We start from the raw sequence: 19,446 nt of genomic DNA on the forward strand, positions 1-19,446 counted from the left end.
GCAGATAGGTAGACTCGCAGCTTGACTTCGTTGGTGATGGGGGTCGACCACAGGCATTTCGTTAAGGAGTGGCCTTAGCGCATCTTTGCTGAACATCTCTCTCGTAGCTGCCATTGTTCTTCAGCGTCCAGTCTAAGTAACAGAACTCATCGACGAGTTCAATCGGTGGTCCGTCCACCTTTTCGTTCGATTTCCGTTCGAGATCTCTAAGAGATCCACACCTGCTTTATCAGAGCGTAGACATAGTTCATAGGCTGCTTCGATACAAAGTTGACAACATGTTGATGCTTCGTAGTGCTTCGACGACGCATATAACGACATCGCCGGCATACTCGAGATCTGTTAAGGGGGACCCTGATGTTGCTAAGATAGTGTCGCCAGGACATTGACCGACTGTTCTTCGCATAATGTCGTCAACTGCGAAATTGAACAGGAAAGGTCTTGCCACTGCCCCTTGTCTTACTCCAGTTACCACTTCAAACGGTGTTGTACATCCGGCTGGTGTTCGAACTGCAGCAGTTGTTCGTTGATTCATGTCATCTAGCAAGCGAACGAACGTTCCTGGTACTCCATCGGCGCTCATCGCGTTGAGAAGACGGCCTCGATGAGGAGAGTCGAACGCGGCTTCAAAGTCCAGAAACACTAGTTACATTGGCTTCGAATACCGCTGCCAGACTTCGATCACTATCCTGACGAAGAACACCTGGTCAGTCGTAGATCGGCCAGGACGAAAGCCAGCTTGCTAGTCGCGCGTTGTTTCTTCGCGATGTTTAATGAGTCGGTGCAGGATAATGCACTCCAATACCTTGTACATAACACGCAGCAAAGAGATTCCTCGATAATTCCTTGGGTCCGTGACGGATAACTTCTTGTGCAAGGGAATTATGATAGCGTGTCTCCACGAATCAGGTATCCTTTCGTCTATCCATACTGAACGGATGACCTTTGTCATCTCACGAATCCCAGACGGAGGAAGATATTTTAGCATTCCTGCGCTAATCCCGTCGTCTCCACCGGATTTTCCATTCTTCATTTTCTGAATACAGACCAGGACCTCCGACTCGGTCGGTGGCTCCTCGTTAACCGCATATGTCGGTCTATGAACGTGTTCGAGTTCAGGACTTTACGGTGCTAGCCGGTTCAGCAAGGTCTTGAAGTGTTCTTTCCAAATTGGAAGGGTTGCTTCACCGACAGCTACCCCATTAGCAGTGTTGAGGACATGGGAACACCTTTTCATTTTGCCGCTATACTGTTTTAGTAGAGCGTAGGCTTTCCGCGGGTTCCTGTCCTCCCTCGCCTTCTCAAACTCCATCGCTCTTGACGTCCACTCGTTATCGCGGTCTTGTTGCAGTTGACGACGCTGCTTCCTTCTAAGACGCTTTTCCTGGTTGAAGTCACCAGCGCTGCGCGCGACACATACAGAATTGTATGTGGATTTTATTTCCGCAGATGCAAAGGCAAACTTCTTCCGGGGCAATAGAACCGGGAGCGTTTCCTTTGCAGCGTCCTGGATGCACTTTGTGAAGGAATCCGCATCGCGAATCTTCTTCCTGGTCCGTACTCCAACATGAATAGACACACGTTGGCGGAATTTTCTTCTTCATTCATCGTCTTTCAGACCTGCCATGTCGATTTTCGGTTGAAGAGGAACTCCTCGGTTTCTCTTGTGGAACCGTATCTTGAAGCTGAGAAGAACTGGACGGTGGTCAGAGTCGAGTGGTAGAGTCCCAAACAACTCTGTATTTCGGGATATCTGACTGAGGAATGTTCCTCGCCAGAACGTAGTCGAGCTGAAGTTTAAGAGTCCTCATCTTCCGCTTGCGCTGCTCTTCAGGCATTAAAAGGTTGAACCCTGCCACGTGAGCTGATGACGTCGATGATTGCTCTTAAACGTGGAAGCGATGATGAGGCCCGTCTTTTTGCACAAGTCGACCAGACGGTCACCGTTGTCCGACGTGCGCTCCACCGCATAGTACCATTTTCCTAGCACATCGGATTGCTGTTCGAGTCCCATCTTTGCATTTGCGTCGATTCCGACAATGACCACCTGCTGGCTTGGTATTTTAGACATCAACGCATTGAGTTCATCATAGAAGGCGTCCTTACTGTTGTCCTCAGCGGTTTCCGTAGGTGCGTGAGCACTTACGACCCAGAGTTTACGTCCTCCGCGATCCCGCAGTCGTAAAAAGGCGCATCTAGACGATGTTGAGCCAAATTCCTCCACCAGGTTCTTGTAATCGTTCCTCACAGCTATCGCGCAGCCACCTACTTTGTTCTCATCAGCATCGCCGCAGTATATGGTGTAATTTTCGATGCTGATGACGGGCCGATCTCTCATGCGTATTTCCTGTAGTGCAGCAAAAGGCACACAGAGATATCGCAGAAGTCTGGATAGAGCGGCTTGTTGGAGTTCAGTCGATAGTGTTCGGCAGTTCAGCGTGACGAAACGAATGGTTGTTGCCAAAGATTCCATGCTCCCTTCAGGCGGTTGACCTTTCAGGTTATGGGCTTTGGCGGTGTGCTGGACGACAGCACCTTTTTGCAATGTATGGGAAGCTTTTGCCATATAACAGTGCAGGTTATATAGCTCGTACGTTCCCAATGCGTACACTCGAACGCCTGATTGCGTTTAGTTAAAGCAGGGCCACCACGTGCAGGTAGCTATCAGACTCATATACGCGGCTCCGTGGTAGCAACTAAACAGATATAACTAACGTAAACCTAAATATAAATAAATAACAATATGACATGAATAACCCTAATATATTATATATAATATATTAACGTAAATCTCGGGGTTTAAGCAGACGACTAAAGGCGATCGGTTTGACATTCTCATGTTCATGTCTTACTCTAGAATGCCTTTGATTTGCTAGCTACTTAACTAGGCCTTGAAACGGAGTGGTTTTCGGCTGAAGATACCAAACATGTGGACGACAAACGTTTTTTTTCTCTACTTCGAATACGCTATTGTTAATACTATCCACTGCAAAATGCTTGGTTCATTTTGAAAACTCTGCTGCAGATTTGCAACTAGCTGAGGATGTTTACAAGTTTTGATCAGCCACTGTAGATTTAATTTTCAAGGAAGGATTTAATTTTTGCGCAGATGGCTTTTTATTCCACGATTATTTGCAATAGAAGCTTTAAAATGATAACATTTCAATCTCTAAATCCATCACAAGTAGTTTTCAATAGAATCCCGGATATTCTGTTCTTTCCAATTATCATAATGAACAAAAAGGCTTGTTTCTTCAAATTTTTGCACAGATGTTGCTATTAAATCCCGTCGTGTTTTAGATGACAGGTTCTTCTGGTTATTTTAATGTGGAGTTAAATTTTCAAAGTTTCTTAATCGCTTTTCCTCTAGTCCTGATTTTAACCGACAAAAATTTCGATCCAGTTCATGCTCCCCTCTCTTCCCTCTTCTGCGAGACAAAATTCCTTCCATGATGAAAAGCTATGTTCCAGTGTCATTCCTTCTACCAGCCATTATCGTGGAAAGATTGTGTGCATGTTATTATCTTGAGGACTATGAAAAGAAGAAGCGTGGCCACATTTCTCTGATAATCCTCATGACCATTACATCAACGGGAATTCTTCTTTCAATAGAGTATCATGGCGGAGGGTATTTTATGGATAAGATTTCTAGTAACTCTTCCAATTCATCCTCAAATTGCAGCTAACTCCACTTTGGCACTTCACATTAGCATGCTGGTGGTCAACGTGGTTGCATCTACCTACCAATCTCGTGATAGAAAAGTACAGCTATCGTAAGCTGAAGGAATACACTAACTTGAACAAGTCTAAGCGCGGTTACTCGCTTGCTGAGAGGTTCCAAGTCGCCGAAAACATATGGACTTGTTTAGTTGGCTTTTTGTCCTTCAAAACATTAACATCAGAAACTTCACTTTGATAAGTCTTTGCTTTGACTGCGACTTGAGAAAGATTTTACTTTGATCAATCCTTTTTGTAATATAAATCGTTGAAGTTGAACATCCAGATAATAAAAGTGGGACTCTGCCTATCTACGTAACTGCCAATAGGTGTAATTCTGCCCTTTGTGTACAGTACTATGCATGAACATTGAAAAACCGACGGTGAGTAACGGAGGCCACCGTCGCTTGCTCACAACTGGTCATAAAATGGAAACTTCTGGACAACTCACATATTATTAGATTCCTCTCTTCGAGATCTACACAAAAACCGACATGAGGAAGAAAGAGCAACATGACACCAAATATGCACCAAAAAGCAATAATTGAAACCTAACATAGTCTAAGGTTATAGTTGAAAAAGTGTTCAGAGACTCAAAATGAAATCAAATCACATTTGGTTTTGTTAGAGCAAAATACACGAAATAGTTGGTTTGTTACTTTTTAAACTCATTTATGCGATTTTGTTTGTTGTGTAAAATTACGGTTCGTCCTTATTTTGAACCCTTGTAGCAAGGAGAGAAGCAAAGCAGCCGAAAAGTTGCTATTAAGAGCTTTAGTATGTCCGGAGTTTGTGAGATTTTTATTGTTTGTACACAGAGTAACTTCGTTGGTACACTAGAGTAGCGCAAAACTTGAAAATTTCACTTTTCGTCTTTTTCCTTTCATTTCATCTCTGCTTTGCACCTCCGTTAATCTGCGAAACAGAGTTCAAATTGAAAGAATCTAAACAGAATTCTTAAAACACGTAATGTGCCTTAGTTCATGAAGCTTTTTTTCCTCTGAATAGATTTTCTCGCTCTCTTACAACACCTTCTTTCATAACCTTCCATAGAAAGGACGAATGTTAAACTTCTGATTAAATTTTACGCAACTATTTCAGTACCATGCTCCCTGATTAACAAAAAATCGAGTTCGCCACAGCATTTCGAGTTCAATGATATCGTTTTCAAAGCTAGGACAAACCGCAATAGCTCTATGCCAATTCGCCTGTGTCGTACGGTTTATATAACAAGTAATCGATTTAGTTTTACCTGAACTCTTTGCTCACCGAAATCAAGGTTTGGTCAAAATTATGGTGATTAAACGACTTTTCTACAATCTCTTTGGATGAATCAAGCGAAAAACGATGAAACCTCAAATACTGAAATGCAAATGTGACAACTCCTTAAAAAGTGATTCAGAACTACGCCAACGATTGGTGGCTAAGGGAGTGCTGTAGCGCGGTCGGTAAGGGTTTCGCTGTGATTGCACGATCGATTGCTAAAACCGCTCTCTGGCAACAAACAATGAAACAAATGGCCTTTCATCCCTCTGGGGCCTGAGATGTGTGGACGTGTTTGGGAGGATAAAAACACTGATTTGACACATCCGCTAGCCTCCGCAAGGCATTGTAAGGTTGCAAGCGCGTTCATAAACCTCAAACAATTCTGAATTGACCTGACGATTGGTGGCTAAGGGGGTGCTGTAGCGCGTTGGCACATCCCAATCGGATTGATTTACGCCAGACACTATCCTTGATCCCTTTAATGTAAAGAGTGTACGTTCCAAGGCCGAGAAATAAAAAACCGTTCTTGAAAAGTATTGCTCAGCAAGCATAGCATTTTTTTTTTCTGTAGCCTATTCTATTCTTTTTAAATGCACCAAATAGTGCGCTACCATGTTAGCTGGGTCTGTAGCCTGAGGTATATAACGAGCCGGCGTGCCTAAATGATATAAATGATCGCTTTCCTAAGGAGATGAAAAGCTGAGAGGAGCTCGTGGTGAAAATTATGTATAAATTCTCGAAAGTACCTTTTTAGTAGTTCTCTTTTTTGATAAAAAAAACCTATCATACTGATATTCAGTGAAATTTGCTAGAAATAAATCCTTTGTAAGGCAAATAAGAAGTTTTCATCTCTACAGGTTCAAAATTGACAGCAGCTGGAACATATTTTTTTAGGAAATCTGAGCAATCCATAGGTCAAGAACCGTTCTACGGAGTAATTTGCTGAAGCAGCTCATTTTCTAACGATTCACGAACTCCCATGAAATCCCACTGATTATTGTAAAATATGGAAGTTGTTATACTGGAAAGAAAACAGAAAGTGCAGTTGAACAAGAAAAGCAAGAAACAAACGCATCCTACAACAAAATGTCTCCATGGAGTTTCCATAAGAAAAATGTTTTGGCTGGTAATGTCAATTGTTTCTGAAGTTGAAAATAGTTAATATAGTCGAATTTTCAACGTCTGTGACTCGTAATAAAATGTTGGCAATGGTCTTTGCATTACGAATATGTAAATATCGTTTTACTTTTCAAAAAATCTGTTCGTGTCAAGGACAACATGTCTTTAAGGCTCAGTTATCTGAGACTCAGTTCCGCTATATGTAGCCACAGGCAATTGTTTCAAAAAATGTTTTAGTGGCAACTTGTAGGAGTTTTGGTTAAACACAGTCGATAGATCTCGTGGCTACCAGTCTATTTTTGTCCAGATATAGTGATATAGATCAAACTAAACCGAGTTGGGAAAGAAGGACGCGCATCTACGTTGGTTCATTCATTCGTTCGTTAAGTCGCACCAGTGTTCAGTTTCAATTTGGGTAGCGCAGATAATAAAATTCTGATTCTTTCGAGTTACTTTTCCAATTATTGTGCATGCTTCGCCTTAATTTATTATATAAAGAAGAGAAGGAGGCGTTTTTAAAAACACAAATCAAATCTACCCACCCGTATTACTTTCATTTCATAGCGAGAATACAAGTCATTTATTTGGTATGTTCGCTATATGTAGCCACAGGCATGTCCAAGTTTAGTGGACGTGTGGACACCGAGATTGTGGCTACCAGTCTATTTTTGTCCAGATATAGTGATATAGATCAAACTAAACCGAGTTGGGAAAGAAGGACGCGCATCTACGTTGGTTCATTCATTCGTTCGTTAAGTCGCACCAGTGTTCAGTTTCAATTTGGGTAGCGCAGATAATAAAACTCTCTGATTCCTTTCGAGATTTACTTTTCACAATTATTGCTGCATGCTTCGCCTTAATTTATTATATAAAGAAGAGAAGGAGAGCGTTGTTTAAAAAAACACAAATCAAATCTGAAAACACCACCCGTATTAACTTTCATTGATCAATGAAGGGGAGCGAAGCTAAAATCACCGAAAGTCTGAAGTCCGGCTTTAGCCGCACATTCAGACTGGTAATAATATAATATACATAATTCGTCGCGAAAAAACCTTAGAGGGCAGGTAAGAATTCATTTTATAGAGAAACGCTTGTGCTATGAAATGGTTGAACAAAGATTTTTAGAGGTGTTGCACTTTTCTTTGGACGTCAGTTCAGAGAAGTTGGGAATTTCAACAAACTTCCCAAGCTACTTTGAGGGTGCAAAGAGAAATATAAGAAAGGTAAAAGAAAGCTCCAGCAGCAAAAATCCTCCTATGTAACACATCTGGAACTAAGTAAGTTACAATAAGTCATGAGCTGAGCTTGTGGAATTTCCTCCAAGACTTTCTTCATTCACATCCTGATACACATCTGAAAACCTTAATTTTCTCACCTTTACTCGTTGCGCGACTACGGTTGTGCGATTAAAACATTCGCCGCCATCACTTGATAGATCATCAAGGAAAACTCTTGGAAGCACATTTCCGCAGATGTTCTCTAAAGCTAGCTGAGAAAATCCAAAAATAGCAGAGAGAAAGTTTCTGTTTTTCCCATTTAGCTTCCAATAAAAACTAGCTAGGAAAGTGAGAGGGACCAAGTTTCGCAGAAATACAGACGTCTATACAACCAAAAATGTAACCTATGAAATTTTGTTGCGAACATCGTTATTCAGCAACCGAAGCTATGCCGTATGTCACGGTTTGAGCCAGCCGGCCCAACATCATCAAGCATAGTTTCGGGCAGCAAGAAAATGTCAACTCGTACACGATCAAGATTTATTCAAGAGGCACATTAGTTCAAATCCCAGAAGAATAAAGAACCAGTGTGAACGCCTGGCTAACGATTACATAGATGATGGAATTAATAGTTTTCTTTTTCCTGAACGCATCAGTTCAACAATTGGAGAATATTCAAACTTGATTGTATTTATTTATTTATTTATTTCTATATTTCTTTAAAATCAGCACAATTTGGAAACATTATTCAAAGTATAAGTTCTCTTTTTTTTCTTAGCAATTAGCACAAAATGATGTGGCGACACGAAATAACATGAATATCATTATCGCACTGATAAAGGTAACGTTCTATCTACGTCAGATCACGTAAACTGCTGTCTACTGTTTAAGCAGCTATTGAATGCGTGTTTTCAGTATGTGAAGAAAAGACGTTACCAAACTGAGACAAACGTGCAAGGAAATAGATACGTTGAGGAGCCATAGAGGTGGAACGCAACACGCGCAGTGGCCGTCATTATGAAATGGTACACAACGTTTCAAATACTCCTTGCTAAATCCACATGAATTAACTGCGCGATATTACTGCACAACAGCACACCAATTACATGCAAGTGGACCCATCTCAACTCAATGCGCCCATTTGCCGCGCCGGCGCACCAGTCCTAGGCCTTGAGACTCGTTCCACATCATTTTACAGCTTTCTAGCGCCAACTCACCAATCCCACGCTGTGGTGACCATCCCACCCCTTATAGCGGTTTGGCGGTGCAACAACAACAATCAGACGCCGACCCGTATCCTTCTTCCTCTCTCTTTTGGAATGACTGACACACACACACCACATGCACATACACATACACATACACATACACATACACATACACACACATACACATACACATACACATACACATACACACACATACACACATGCACACTACATGCATACACACACACACACTTCCACACATACACACATGACACAATAAGCCCGTTATTATATAGCATTATAGGATTGATAGGATCTGTTCATCGTTTTATGTTCTCTCGCCTTAGCCAAACTATCTTTACTGAATGAATGCAATCTCTTACGACCCTATGTTGGGAAAATCACAAAATACGTTTGACCCTGGCGGAGATGAGCGTGTGTCGTGATCATCCTACGTAATAACGGGCTTATTCTGTTAACGTGTGTATGACGAAAGAATGGAAGGACAGGTTCAATAGCGTTAAATAGGTGTGCTTGCGCCGCAAAGCCATGAATAACGGGGTGCGACGGGTCCTGCGCCGTTGATGCGCCGGCCTCGTAAAGCGGTGAAATGTGGTGAAACATGACCAACAGCGTGGAATTGGTGTGCTTGGTGCAGTAGTAACACACAATAACTTCGTGTGCATGTCCCAAAAAGTAAATGTCACGTTGCAACAGTACAATTCAATGGATTTGGCAAAGAGTGAAAGAGAGGTTGTGAAGCGTTTCATAGCCATGGCTACTGCCCGTGTTGCGTTGCAGCTCAATGACTCCACCGCGTATCTATTTCCTTGCACGTCTTCCTTAAGTTGGTAACATGCCTCCTTCAGAAAGTGGAAACATCCATGCCAATAGCAGCTTAAATAGTAGCCAGTTTACATGACCTGATTTGGAACTTATCCTCATCAGTACTATAACGTCGTTGGGATCGTTTCATGGTCATTCGGTCATTAACACATCACACTCTGATAAATGTTGGGGGAAAAACAGGAAAAAAAGCCCATACTTTGAGCAATACTTTCAAATTGTGTCTTTATTATATTGGTATGAATGGAGTGTTTGAAGTTGAAGTTTGAATGTTTTCTAAATGTTGAACTGACGCAATAAGAAACCATGAAAACTACAAAGAGGAAGACAGCTATGAAATCTTTCGCCTAAACTTTTCTTCAATAAAAAAACAAAGAAAACGTTATTAGAAAAACACAACTCTAACTTTACAAAAGATGCCACTTCCATTAATTTTCATTGATCAGTGGAGGCGAGCAAAGCGAACACCACAGGAAGTCACAGAAACCGAAGTCTGGCTTTACCCGAGCGGTTCAGACTCGTACATCATACTATATAATAACGGGCTTAGTCTGCCACGTGTGTGTATGTGTGTCTGTCTGTCTGTCTGCGAAAGGAAATTTCAAAAAGGGGGTGCGACGGGTCCCACGGCGTCGAAATAGTGCGCCGACGCCGTATGGCTATGAAATGGGATGGGTACAACGGAATGGAATTATTGTGCCATAGTGCAGTATTATCGCACAGTAACTTCATATACATGTCGCGAAGGGTAAAGGGGACTTTGCAATCGCTTCATAGCCGTGGCCACTGCGCGCGCTGCTTTTCACTTCTATGACTCCTCCGTGCGTCTGTTTCCTTGCACGTTTGTCTCAGGTTGATAATAGTAGTCTAATTCAGTAGAATAATAGAAAGTTGATTAGTATATAGCTGAATATTAGGGAAGTAGCTTAGAATATAGTACTTACTTCCGTTTTGCCTCTACCCTTAGACGAAAGGAGCAGAATATAGAATAGAAAGTAGAGAATAAGTGAGAATAGTAAGTGTTATTCACTCCCGAGGCTCCTCAGTAAGGAAGAGTGAACATAATGTGGAATTGATGTAGAGCTTCCTATTTATGCCATGTAACATGCCTCCCTCAGAAAATGGAAACACGCATGAAACCGGCTGCTTAAATAGTAGCCAACAGTTTACATGATTTTTTTTTTACTAATTTTGATTATTTGATCAGTAAAGGCGAGCGGAGAAAACGCCACAAAAAAGTCTTACATCCGGCTTTCGTCAGACATTCAGACTGGTATTATATAAGTAGAAGCAAGACGACGCTCTGAGAAAAATTTGAGGATAAAATGATAAGTTAAAATAGAATTGTATGCTGCTCAAAAAAATTTGTGGTCTCGAGCATACACTTCGTTCACACTGAAGGCTGTTTTATAATAACGTGAGACTTACAGTAAAGATCCCGATTTTGTCTCATAAAACTGTAGATTACGCAAGCAAGGATCCAGAACGTTGCGCACTAACCCCAGATGCACCAGAAATGGGCAAGAAATACGGTTCGATTTTCATAAGTGGCAAACTTGCTTCTTCTTTAAATCCACACTATATATTTCCTCCAACTCCAGTACTGATCTTCCGGAGCGAAAGAAGCCCGACTGGAGGCTTTTCCATGATTGATGCTTGGTCTGGTACTTCGTGTTACTCGCGCTGTCTTCCTTCTTCCCTCGCAGTCCTATTGATTTGGGCGTGCTCGCTACGGCATGCCGTGGGCAATTTCTTTCTGCTCACTCGAAGACTTCTCCTCATGGTTTGCTGCACTTCATATCCTTGTGCGTTCGTTCTCGCATTCTGTTCATAATTTTATTCAATGAATAGGATATTCTCTTCTTAGAAATGTGCGGTACCTGGTGTGTTGGATACCACAGAATTAGCTGTCTTTTAGGATTGACAAACGCAAAGCCGATGCTCACCTCACTTCTTATTTCCACACTTTCGCGCGTTTTATCTGCTTAATATCATGCTGTCCTCTTCCAGAACTTTCTTCATAGCTATTACCATTCATATTGACACGTATTTCCATATATTCTGCATTCCTTCCTATTAGCCTTCGTATGTGAGTGAACATTATTTCATACGTTGCACTGTAAGCAAAATATATACCTACAAATATATCCGCATTCGCGATGGTTGTGCGCTTTGACTGGAACGTTCTGCGGAAGGTTTTGAAGCAAAAAGAATTTCGAAAAGAATTGGTCTCCAAAATAATTGATGTGAGAACTAAAAGTCTTACTCCGGAGTTTCACTGAAACTGTTTATGCGCCAGCACTACTTCCAAATGCATGTCTGCACTTACTACTGCTCAAAAGGTTTCTGTTGAAAATTCATCTCCTTGCTCTCACGTTCTCAAGCATACGCACACGCTGTTCTGAAAACGGGTAAGAATGTGAAGACGTGAGATTTTACTTGAAATACTTCTAAAACCAATTAATCCTTGCCGAAGCCCTTCACCGCTTCATACTTGTCGAAGGCCTTCTTTAATGAAGAGCGCTTGAATTTTTCATGTCGGTAATTTATAGGAGTCACTTCACTAACTTACCAAAGGGTTAGGCTATTCGACAAATTCGTGCCCTTTTCTTAGTTCCGTATCTCGCTGTTACTCTCGTTTCTCCTTGTTTTCATCCTTGCGGTGCCTTCATTTGTACTCCAGTCCATATGTTATCGTTTACTATTAACATTCTGCGTTGTTGGGTGGTGATTAATGTTTCATCGCTTAACAGGAGATACATGTGTGAAGAGTCTGTGACTGCTCGAAGAAAACTCCAGAAAGTTTCGCCCTGAAACTGCTATATCCAGGAGAGCTTAAAGTGGGACGAAATTGTTAGTTTTGCCTAAAAATGGTCAAAATAAATAGCTTCCGTGGCTCACTAGAACTCTTTTGACTGCAAAATCTGTGTTTGCAATGTATAAGTGATCATGCTACGCCATCTGTGTATACATAAAAATGTGAATATCAAAAGGAGACACGTTTGCAGGTAGATATTCTGAAGAACAAAGGACAAGAAAAATAGTGAAGGTGATATTGCATCTCTGCCAAAAATCTCAAAGCAGTAGCTGTTTTGTTGTTTTTTGATTACTGTTTCGCTCTTCATTCTAACAACGAAAGAAAAAGTAGTGTTTTTGAAGCTCAATGTGTTTTGAACATTGTTTTATTTTGTTTCAAAAAACAGATCCGCCCTAAGTGTGTGTTTTCTGGAGTTCTTAAATTGAAGTTCTGAGTCCGTATCTGTGAAATTTTCAAGAGGTCAGGTGTTAGGCAAGTTTCTTAGTCAGGTCGTCAATAATAATAAGCTAGAAAAAATAGAAATGTTGTTCTAGAAATTCGGCTACAAAACTAAGAAAATTGCAACACACGCAAACTATTTTATTCTACAAATATGTGTTGGATGTTGTATGTTAAAAAAAAACCCTTATACTGCGGCAGTTTCTGTCACTTTCTTGTTAGCATTTTGCAACGTTTTCTGGGATGAAATGGAGCTCCTGAGTGCACTGCAGAACACTGATATTTATTTTTGCGCATGTTCCCTGCGTCCAGAAGATAAAAGCAATTGTTTTGAAGGGTTTATTATCTCCTCGAAAACTGAACATTTCCCAAAGAAAACCAAAAGTTTAACGTCAGAATATGCTAGGAATTTTGTGGACGATTTTCCGGTCTTGGAACGTACGAAGACGGGACGCATCTCACTGAAGTATGAACACTTTCACACGCCTCGTTAAACTGTCTGGTTGGGCTATTCAAAACAATTCATTCCACCATACAACGCTGTTTATCAGGCAGTTGTAGTAGAGTCAAGTTTTTTTTTTCGATGTTTTGTTAATTTCGACTCATAATTTTATTTTAATACTCTGCACAACTTCCCGCCTTCTGCCTCTACCGTCGCAGGTGGTCCATGTACTCTGGTAACACATCTCCTTTTTTTGCAAAAGCACCACATAGATGCACTGGATTCTGAGTTCGTCTGAGTGCCCATGAACGGCTGAGCACCGCGCCGATTTGCGACACCTCTCACCATAAATTACATTTTTTGGCAGTGTTATTACACACGTTACGGAAATTTAATTGCCACACCGTCTTCTCCTTCTTTTTGTTATTCTTAAAGTCTTAACTGCAGCCTTCAGAATCGCAATCTGCTTCTTACTGTTTTTGGCAACTTAAGAGAGGAAAGTCTCTACGCTAAGATGGGTGCCATTTTTTGCTGAACTTGTTCTCAAAAATAACGGTAAGTCGTGTTCCACACTGAAAATGCTGTTAGTTAATTTCGCTTGCCTGAGAGCCTTTCTAAAAAACGTTCTCGCACGTCACCTATGCTCGTCAGACTTGTTTGAGTGATTAGAACCTAGAAACTTGAAATTGAGTTTCGGTGTGCCGCCGAGGCAAGCGCCACTATCAACAACAAATGCGAAAAACAAAACGGCACACGGTCCTCGCCAGCTATCGGCTGTCGCCTCTAGCATTTTTCCCTGTTTCCTCAAGCTTGAATCTTTATACAACTGTTGTTGACCTCGATCACAGCTCCTCTTTCTGGATGTGTTGCACTCTCAAGGAGAAGAACATTGCTCAGAACAAACTCTTCTTTCCTATCAATGTAAGAGGAACTACATTCACTGACTCACTAACCAGCCCAAAACTTTGAGAAACATAGACGCCTATGCAGAGCAAACCTATCTAGACAGTTTCCCTTCATCTACTGAACTTGCATAACCACTTTTCAACAGCTGGGAATTCCACACGTAGTCAGCTTGAGGAGATAAACCTTATATTCTCAGTTTATTGGTAATGAGGTTTGATGTTTGCTATCTTTAAACACGTCTCGTTGTCTCAGAAAAAGGTGGAAATGGTGCCAAGCTTCCACAAAACGTTTTTCAGTGACAGTTCATCTGGTATCTCTGAGATCTGAGATTACTGCCACAAATGTAAAATCGTTGCTTGAAGATAATTCCAAGAAGATGCGATCGAAAGTTCTGCAAGGAGAGATTATTTCCATTTCACGTAGAAAACGTTTTGAGGCTTCGATCGTCACTACGTCACATGCGACTTGGAGTGCGAAGGCAAACATGAAATACATATATTTTTGTTGTGATACTTACAGAAAATTGAAAACCCTAGAAATGTCCTTTGCATGGATCCAAAAACGGATTAAAATTCTTCTGGTTCCTTCCCCTGCTAATATGTGAGAGTGAGGTTATGTTCCTCAGAATGTTCCTTCAGTTTACTACAAATATCGGACAACAGAAATATAATGTTAATTTCAGGCACTTTCGAACATCCAGTTCACCTTAAAAGCTAGAGATATTGCATTAACGAATTCTCAACGGATTCCTGTGATTTCTTCACGTTGAATGCTCTGAGCAAACGAAAACTGCAACAAAATCCCATCGATAACAGACCAACAAATTTCAGAAATCCGTATACGCTAAATGTCAAGGCCAGAAGCTTTGGTTGCACTTAGAGAGGGTGAAAAAAGAGCGTTTCACAGTCTACATGTGGCACCATCTGACTAACGTCTCCTTCTCTTAGTAGAGAATTAGTTTGGAGTAACATTTTGGTTTCGAAAAAACCCAGAATTTTCAGTTAACAGCTCCAAATCACCACGTTGAAATTGTTCATTTCCTGTCTGCCAGGTATTTGCTTCGGATAGCTTGCTGAGAGATTTAGTTACAGCATTCTGTTAATTCTCTGTTGGGTTGGCCTTGTTTGAGTGCTTTTGTTGAAGTCCTTGTCCTTTTGAAAAGTTTTCTCATCCGCTCACCTATTGTTATACGAAACCGGGAGCCCAGTCAGAATGAAAATCCTAAGGAGGCGGATATCTTGAACAGTTATACCGTACTTTTCACAAGATGTAAGGCAACTGTTCTGCTTACTTGCTCATTTTGTCGTTGACTGCTTATTGCGGCAAGGCAGCCAAGAGCTCAACGGCCCACTAAAAATCACGCCTCTTCACAAGTCACATCTTGGTCGAACTGTTGGTCCGTTCGAGTGATGAACTTACTCCTAACTGTAGTTGCAAGAATGTGCCAATGTGCACGTCGATAGAATTTTGCTCACTCATTTGCCAAAGTATAAAAGCGATGGAAAGTGATTTCAAAGAAATTGCCATCCCGGAGCTCTAGCTGAGAGTAAGTTCATCGGCCTCCGTCGGTCTATAGCAGCTGGAGCAACTGCAACATAATTGAAAAGGGGAGCGACTTTCATCGTACAGTTGACCTCTTGGCTGTCTTCCTGCTATAGGGAGCCAACGATAAAGGGACACAAAGCAGTTGAACAGGGCAGCGACCAACATTTGCTCTACATCTTGAGGAAGGGAGGACATGCTTTCTCAGTGTGTCACGCACCCAAACCCTAATGTAGCTAGAAGCACTTATCAGGACGACTGTGTTAATCAGAAAGGTGCAAAAAAATTAAAAAGGGTCGTTTGATACGCTAAAGGAGGGTGTCAAATGCACATCCCAAGAATGATAATTTTTTTCCTGCTTGAAACAACATGTCTTGAAGCAAGCACCGTGTCGCGTTCATCAAACTTCACGCATTTGTCGTGGATGACACATTCTCTTTACTGACGGCCTCTGCTAACTTTCCACTTTCTCTCCCCTGCACTCAAACCATGACTCCTGTGCGTGCCGCAGCAGTGTATAATCACTTCCGTACATGTTCTCTATCAAGGAGGGTTCATAATTCATCTTATAATTCATCTTATAATTGGCCACAAATTCCGTCTTACAAAAGTCTTTTCGACTGAGAATGGGATGAGTTGCACTCCCGTACTGCTCATGCTTCATAAAACCAAATCCCACAACATAAATCCAAATTCTAACTGCTATCGAGTAAAGAAAGCAGGGAATTTCTAAGTTTCTGAGATTCCTGCAGACTTTTTCTTTTCCAACTAAACTCAGATGCATTTGCTGATGATGATGATGTAAACGGAAGAACATTCTTCTAGTTTTGATCGAAATAAAAACGTCACAGGAGTTGGGAATACAACGAGTAAACTCTGTGCAGACTCTCATCGATCATAAAGCTCCAGAGGATTAGGCGGAGCGTCAACGCTGCATGGTCCTTTCAGTTTTCTCCTCGCGAAGAGGTTTCGTTACAAGCTCGTAGATTCCATGAAATACGATGAAGCTTCCTCCTTGTTGCTTTTCCGAGTGTTTCTCGCAAGAGAAAGCCCCCGTCTGTTCTCGTTTCTTCATTCGCCATGCACACTGCTCGTTGCTCCCTTTGTGGGTCTCAGTGGTGATCGACTGGAAGCAGCAACACACTCTTAATAACGCTCGTCGCTGAAAATGCAAAAACGGTTTGGGTACGGCCACGCCTCGCTCTCTGCATGTCCATAGGCCTCGTTGGGTCTGACCGCCTGAGCCTCTGCCATGTTGTTCTGTTTCCGCTCCAACGCACCAGTTAAAGTATTCTGCCAGTAATTGTTTTCGCATCAAAATGAAACGACCTCGCGGTCACTTGCGATCATCCCACTGACAAAACTTCATTCTCTGCGAGTAGCGCCGTCTTCACCTCTTCGGGATTTGGAAAAAAGGAGTAGTACTGAAGAAGGTTTCCGTTGTCATCGCTCTTAACACAAGAGAATGCTTTTGTAGGAAGAGAATATTTTCCAAGTTATTATGAGTTTTTATGCATGCTCTCCTTCCATGTATTTTGTGAAAATATTGTTTTAAAATTACAATTGAAACTTTGATGGATGAGTTCGCTTTTTCTTTGCCTTGATGCTTCCAGATAATTGCTGAACTAAACTAAAATGCTAAATTTGTGACTTAGCTTGCACACCGTCTTTTCAAATCCTTCAATTCTTCAGAATCGTTAAGTAGTTTGCCGGAAACGAAAGATTATAAACAAAGTTCTGCTGTGGTGTAGCTAATTAGTTAAATTGACCACAATGTGGTCATTAATGTGCGCGATATTCTTTCTTGAGCGGCAACCAATTGACTAAATTAATCACGCGCTTCTCGAATGTTATACCTCCTCAAAACTTTGCAGTTGAGGGCAACTAAAACAAGTCTCCGTGTATTTACATTTTGACTTATTCAAAGAATTGAGCATGCTAGCTCTACGAGAACAAAGTTAAATACTATCAACATGGAACTATATATTAAAGAGACTTTTAAGAAGTTCTTTAAAGAAGTATATAATTCTTATGTCACGAGGTAGAAACAAAGCCTCCGAAAGAAAGACGGAAAGATCGCAAATTGAGTGAAAAAGCTCTTTTGAGTTTCTTTTCAGTGTTTTCTTTAATCGTCTGAGATTCTTACGATCGTGGGGAAACTCCTGTTATTCTAAATCTGAAGCCATATCAAAAATGAGTCGGTGCATATTCCGTGTACCATAATCGCGGAATAAAAAAGTTCGCGCTTCTTGATGGCCGGATTCCGTCCACACTGCTTCTTCATTATCCGCGCTTTGTCTGCAGTCATTTTATTCCTAGTCGACAACAACGTGAAAGTGGTCTCGAACCAACAGCTTAGTCTCGTCTGGACCGGAATATATAACCTATCGGATACATCTATTCTTAAGATTGCGACATCTGAAGCTCTAGCCACATGACGGTTATGAGAAATATGGCCGCTAATCAAACCCGAAGATTGACCGAGAGTTTCGGCCTCTGCTAGCGTTTGAGTCCTTTCATCTGAACATCCGTCATACTGAAATCCAGTTCTAATCCTGCAGATCGCAACTACCTTTTAATATCTACAAACCATTCATGTAAACGTCTTATTCAATTTATCCGTTAACTTCTTTGTTGTTTTTTTCGATTCCTTTTAAATGCAGACTATCACGAAATTAGAATCTCGCCACAAGTAAAGGGAAAGGGTCAGTCCAACCAATATAATTCAAGTAAACAGCGGAAGCTGGCCATCCAGGCTCTCATAGCCGCGCTGCCCTCTTTCTAACTCCCCTCCCCCTAACAGGTTGCAACCTTGCAGAGGACGTGATCACGCTGAAAATCGTGAACTGAAGCCCCACATCGATCTGTTCGCTTGGAGATCCCGACACTGTCTGGATCTTTGAGATGATCCAAAAAAGGAAAAATGTTTTTCCCTATAAAAATAAACAGTCGAAATTGCTGATTTTTTCATTCACTGTGAGGCATACGCGACCCTTATGCGCGCCTTCTCTTTCAAGAATCTAAATTTCTCCACGATCTCACATAAAATTTCGCAAACGTATTCATGAGACGTCAGATATGGTGCGAGGTCTGTACTCAGGTGGATTGTTATTCTGCTTTCATTCAGATTGTGGTTTCCAACGGGTAACCACACAATCTCGGAAAAGCATCATTTCTATATAGTTCATATAAATTTCATTTTTTTAAATCATCAGAATGACCTTATTTAAGAGAAATTTCATATAGATGAAGATCGAACCTGTGAACGTTTTATTTTACAATAAAAACCTATGCTTCCATCCCAAGGTTTCCTAAAAGATTTCAGAGTCTTTCCACTAGTCTGTATGGTATGTTTCCTGTATCCTACGTGTTCCTTTTCCTCCTGTCGCATACCTCGCAAAAGGAGAACCTATGCCTCATTAAGTCGAATCGTCCCCATATTCCTTAAGACTCACTTTTGAAATACAAAGTCTTCTGCTCGTGTCATCGGGTGCTGTAGGAATGAACTCGCTTCCGACTGGGACGCGTCCCTCGCAGACGAATGAGTGGTGTGTGTGAAGCAGAAGGCTGAGCATTTAACAACCGTACCACGTTACTTTGTTAAAAACTCAAATTAAACCCCAAAAATTTGTTGTGGCATTCAAGCATCCAAAAACTTAGAAAACAATTGAAACAATGACATTCTATGTCATGACAAATTAGCTCTCCCCATCAATAGTACAGTCAGCTTGGCATTGCTGCTAACAAAGAAAAATTTAGCTGCGATTGCAACCACAAAGTGGTCCTAAACAAACACACGTACACATGTGTTTGTGAGAAAAAAGAACGGGCAAATACCAAAAAAGCAAAAAAGAGCTGCGAGTAGTTTTTGGCGTCGGCGAAGCGGAAAGCAGTGTTCGCCTCTGTAAAGCACAACACTCGGTCGGA

General features: G+C 41.4%; 2 protein-coding genes across 3 annotated transcripts; both read right to left on the reverse strand.

Annotated features, from left to right (window-relative positions):
- Positions 1-61: 61 nt before the first annotated feature.
- On the reverse strand, positions 62-2,566 carry RB195_019118 (uncharacterized protein; the record flags this gene model as incomplete). 2 transcript variants are annotated; one of them, XM_064186830.1, is made up of 6 exons in its annotated part: positions 62-206; positions 279-624; positions 958-1,097; positions 1,230-1,560; positions 1,621-1,737; positions 1,852-2,566. In XM_064186830.1, the coding sequence occupies 6 exons, from the start codon at positions 2,564-2,566 to the stop codon at positions 62-64; spliced, it is 1,794 nt and encodes a 597-aa protein (XP_064042710.1). The 2 variants fall into 2 exon arrangements, with proteins under 2 accessions (XP_064042710.1, XP_064042712.1); XM_064186829.1 differs by lacking the exons at positions 62-206; positions 279-624; positions 958-1,097; positions 1,230-1,560; positions 1,621-1,737 and having other exon boundaries at positions 1,838-2,566.
- On the reverse strand, positions 248-583 carry RB195_019119 (uncharacterized protein; the record flags this gene model as incomplete). Its single annotated transcript, XM_064186831.1, has 1 exon — positions 248-583. One exon carries the CDS (start codon positions 581-583, stop codon positions 248-250), a length of 336 nt encoding a protein of 111 aa, XP_064042711.1.
- Positions 2,567-19,446: the final 16,880 nt, after the last annotated feature.

Source organism: Necator americanus, chromosome II (genome assembly GCF_031761385.1).
Source record: "Necator americanus strain Aroian chromosome II, whole genome shotgun sequence".
In the NCBI taxonomy this organism is placed as follows: Eukaryota; Metazoa; Nematoda; class Chromadorea; order Rhabditida; family Ancylostomatidae; genus Necator; species Necator americanus.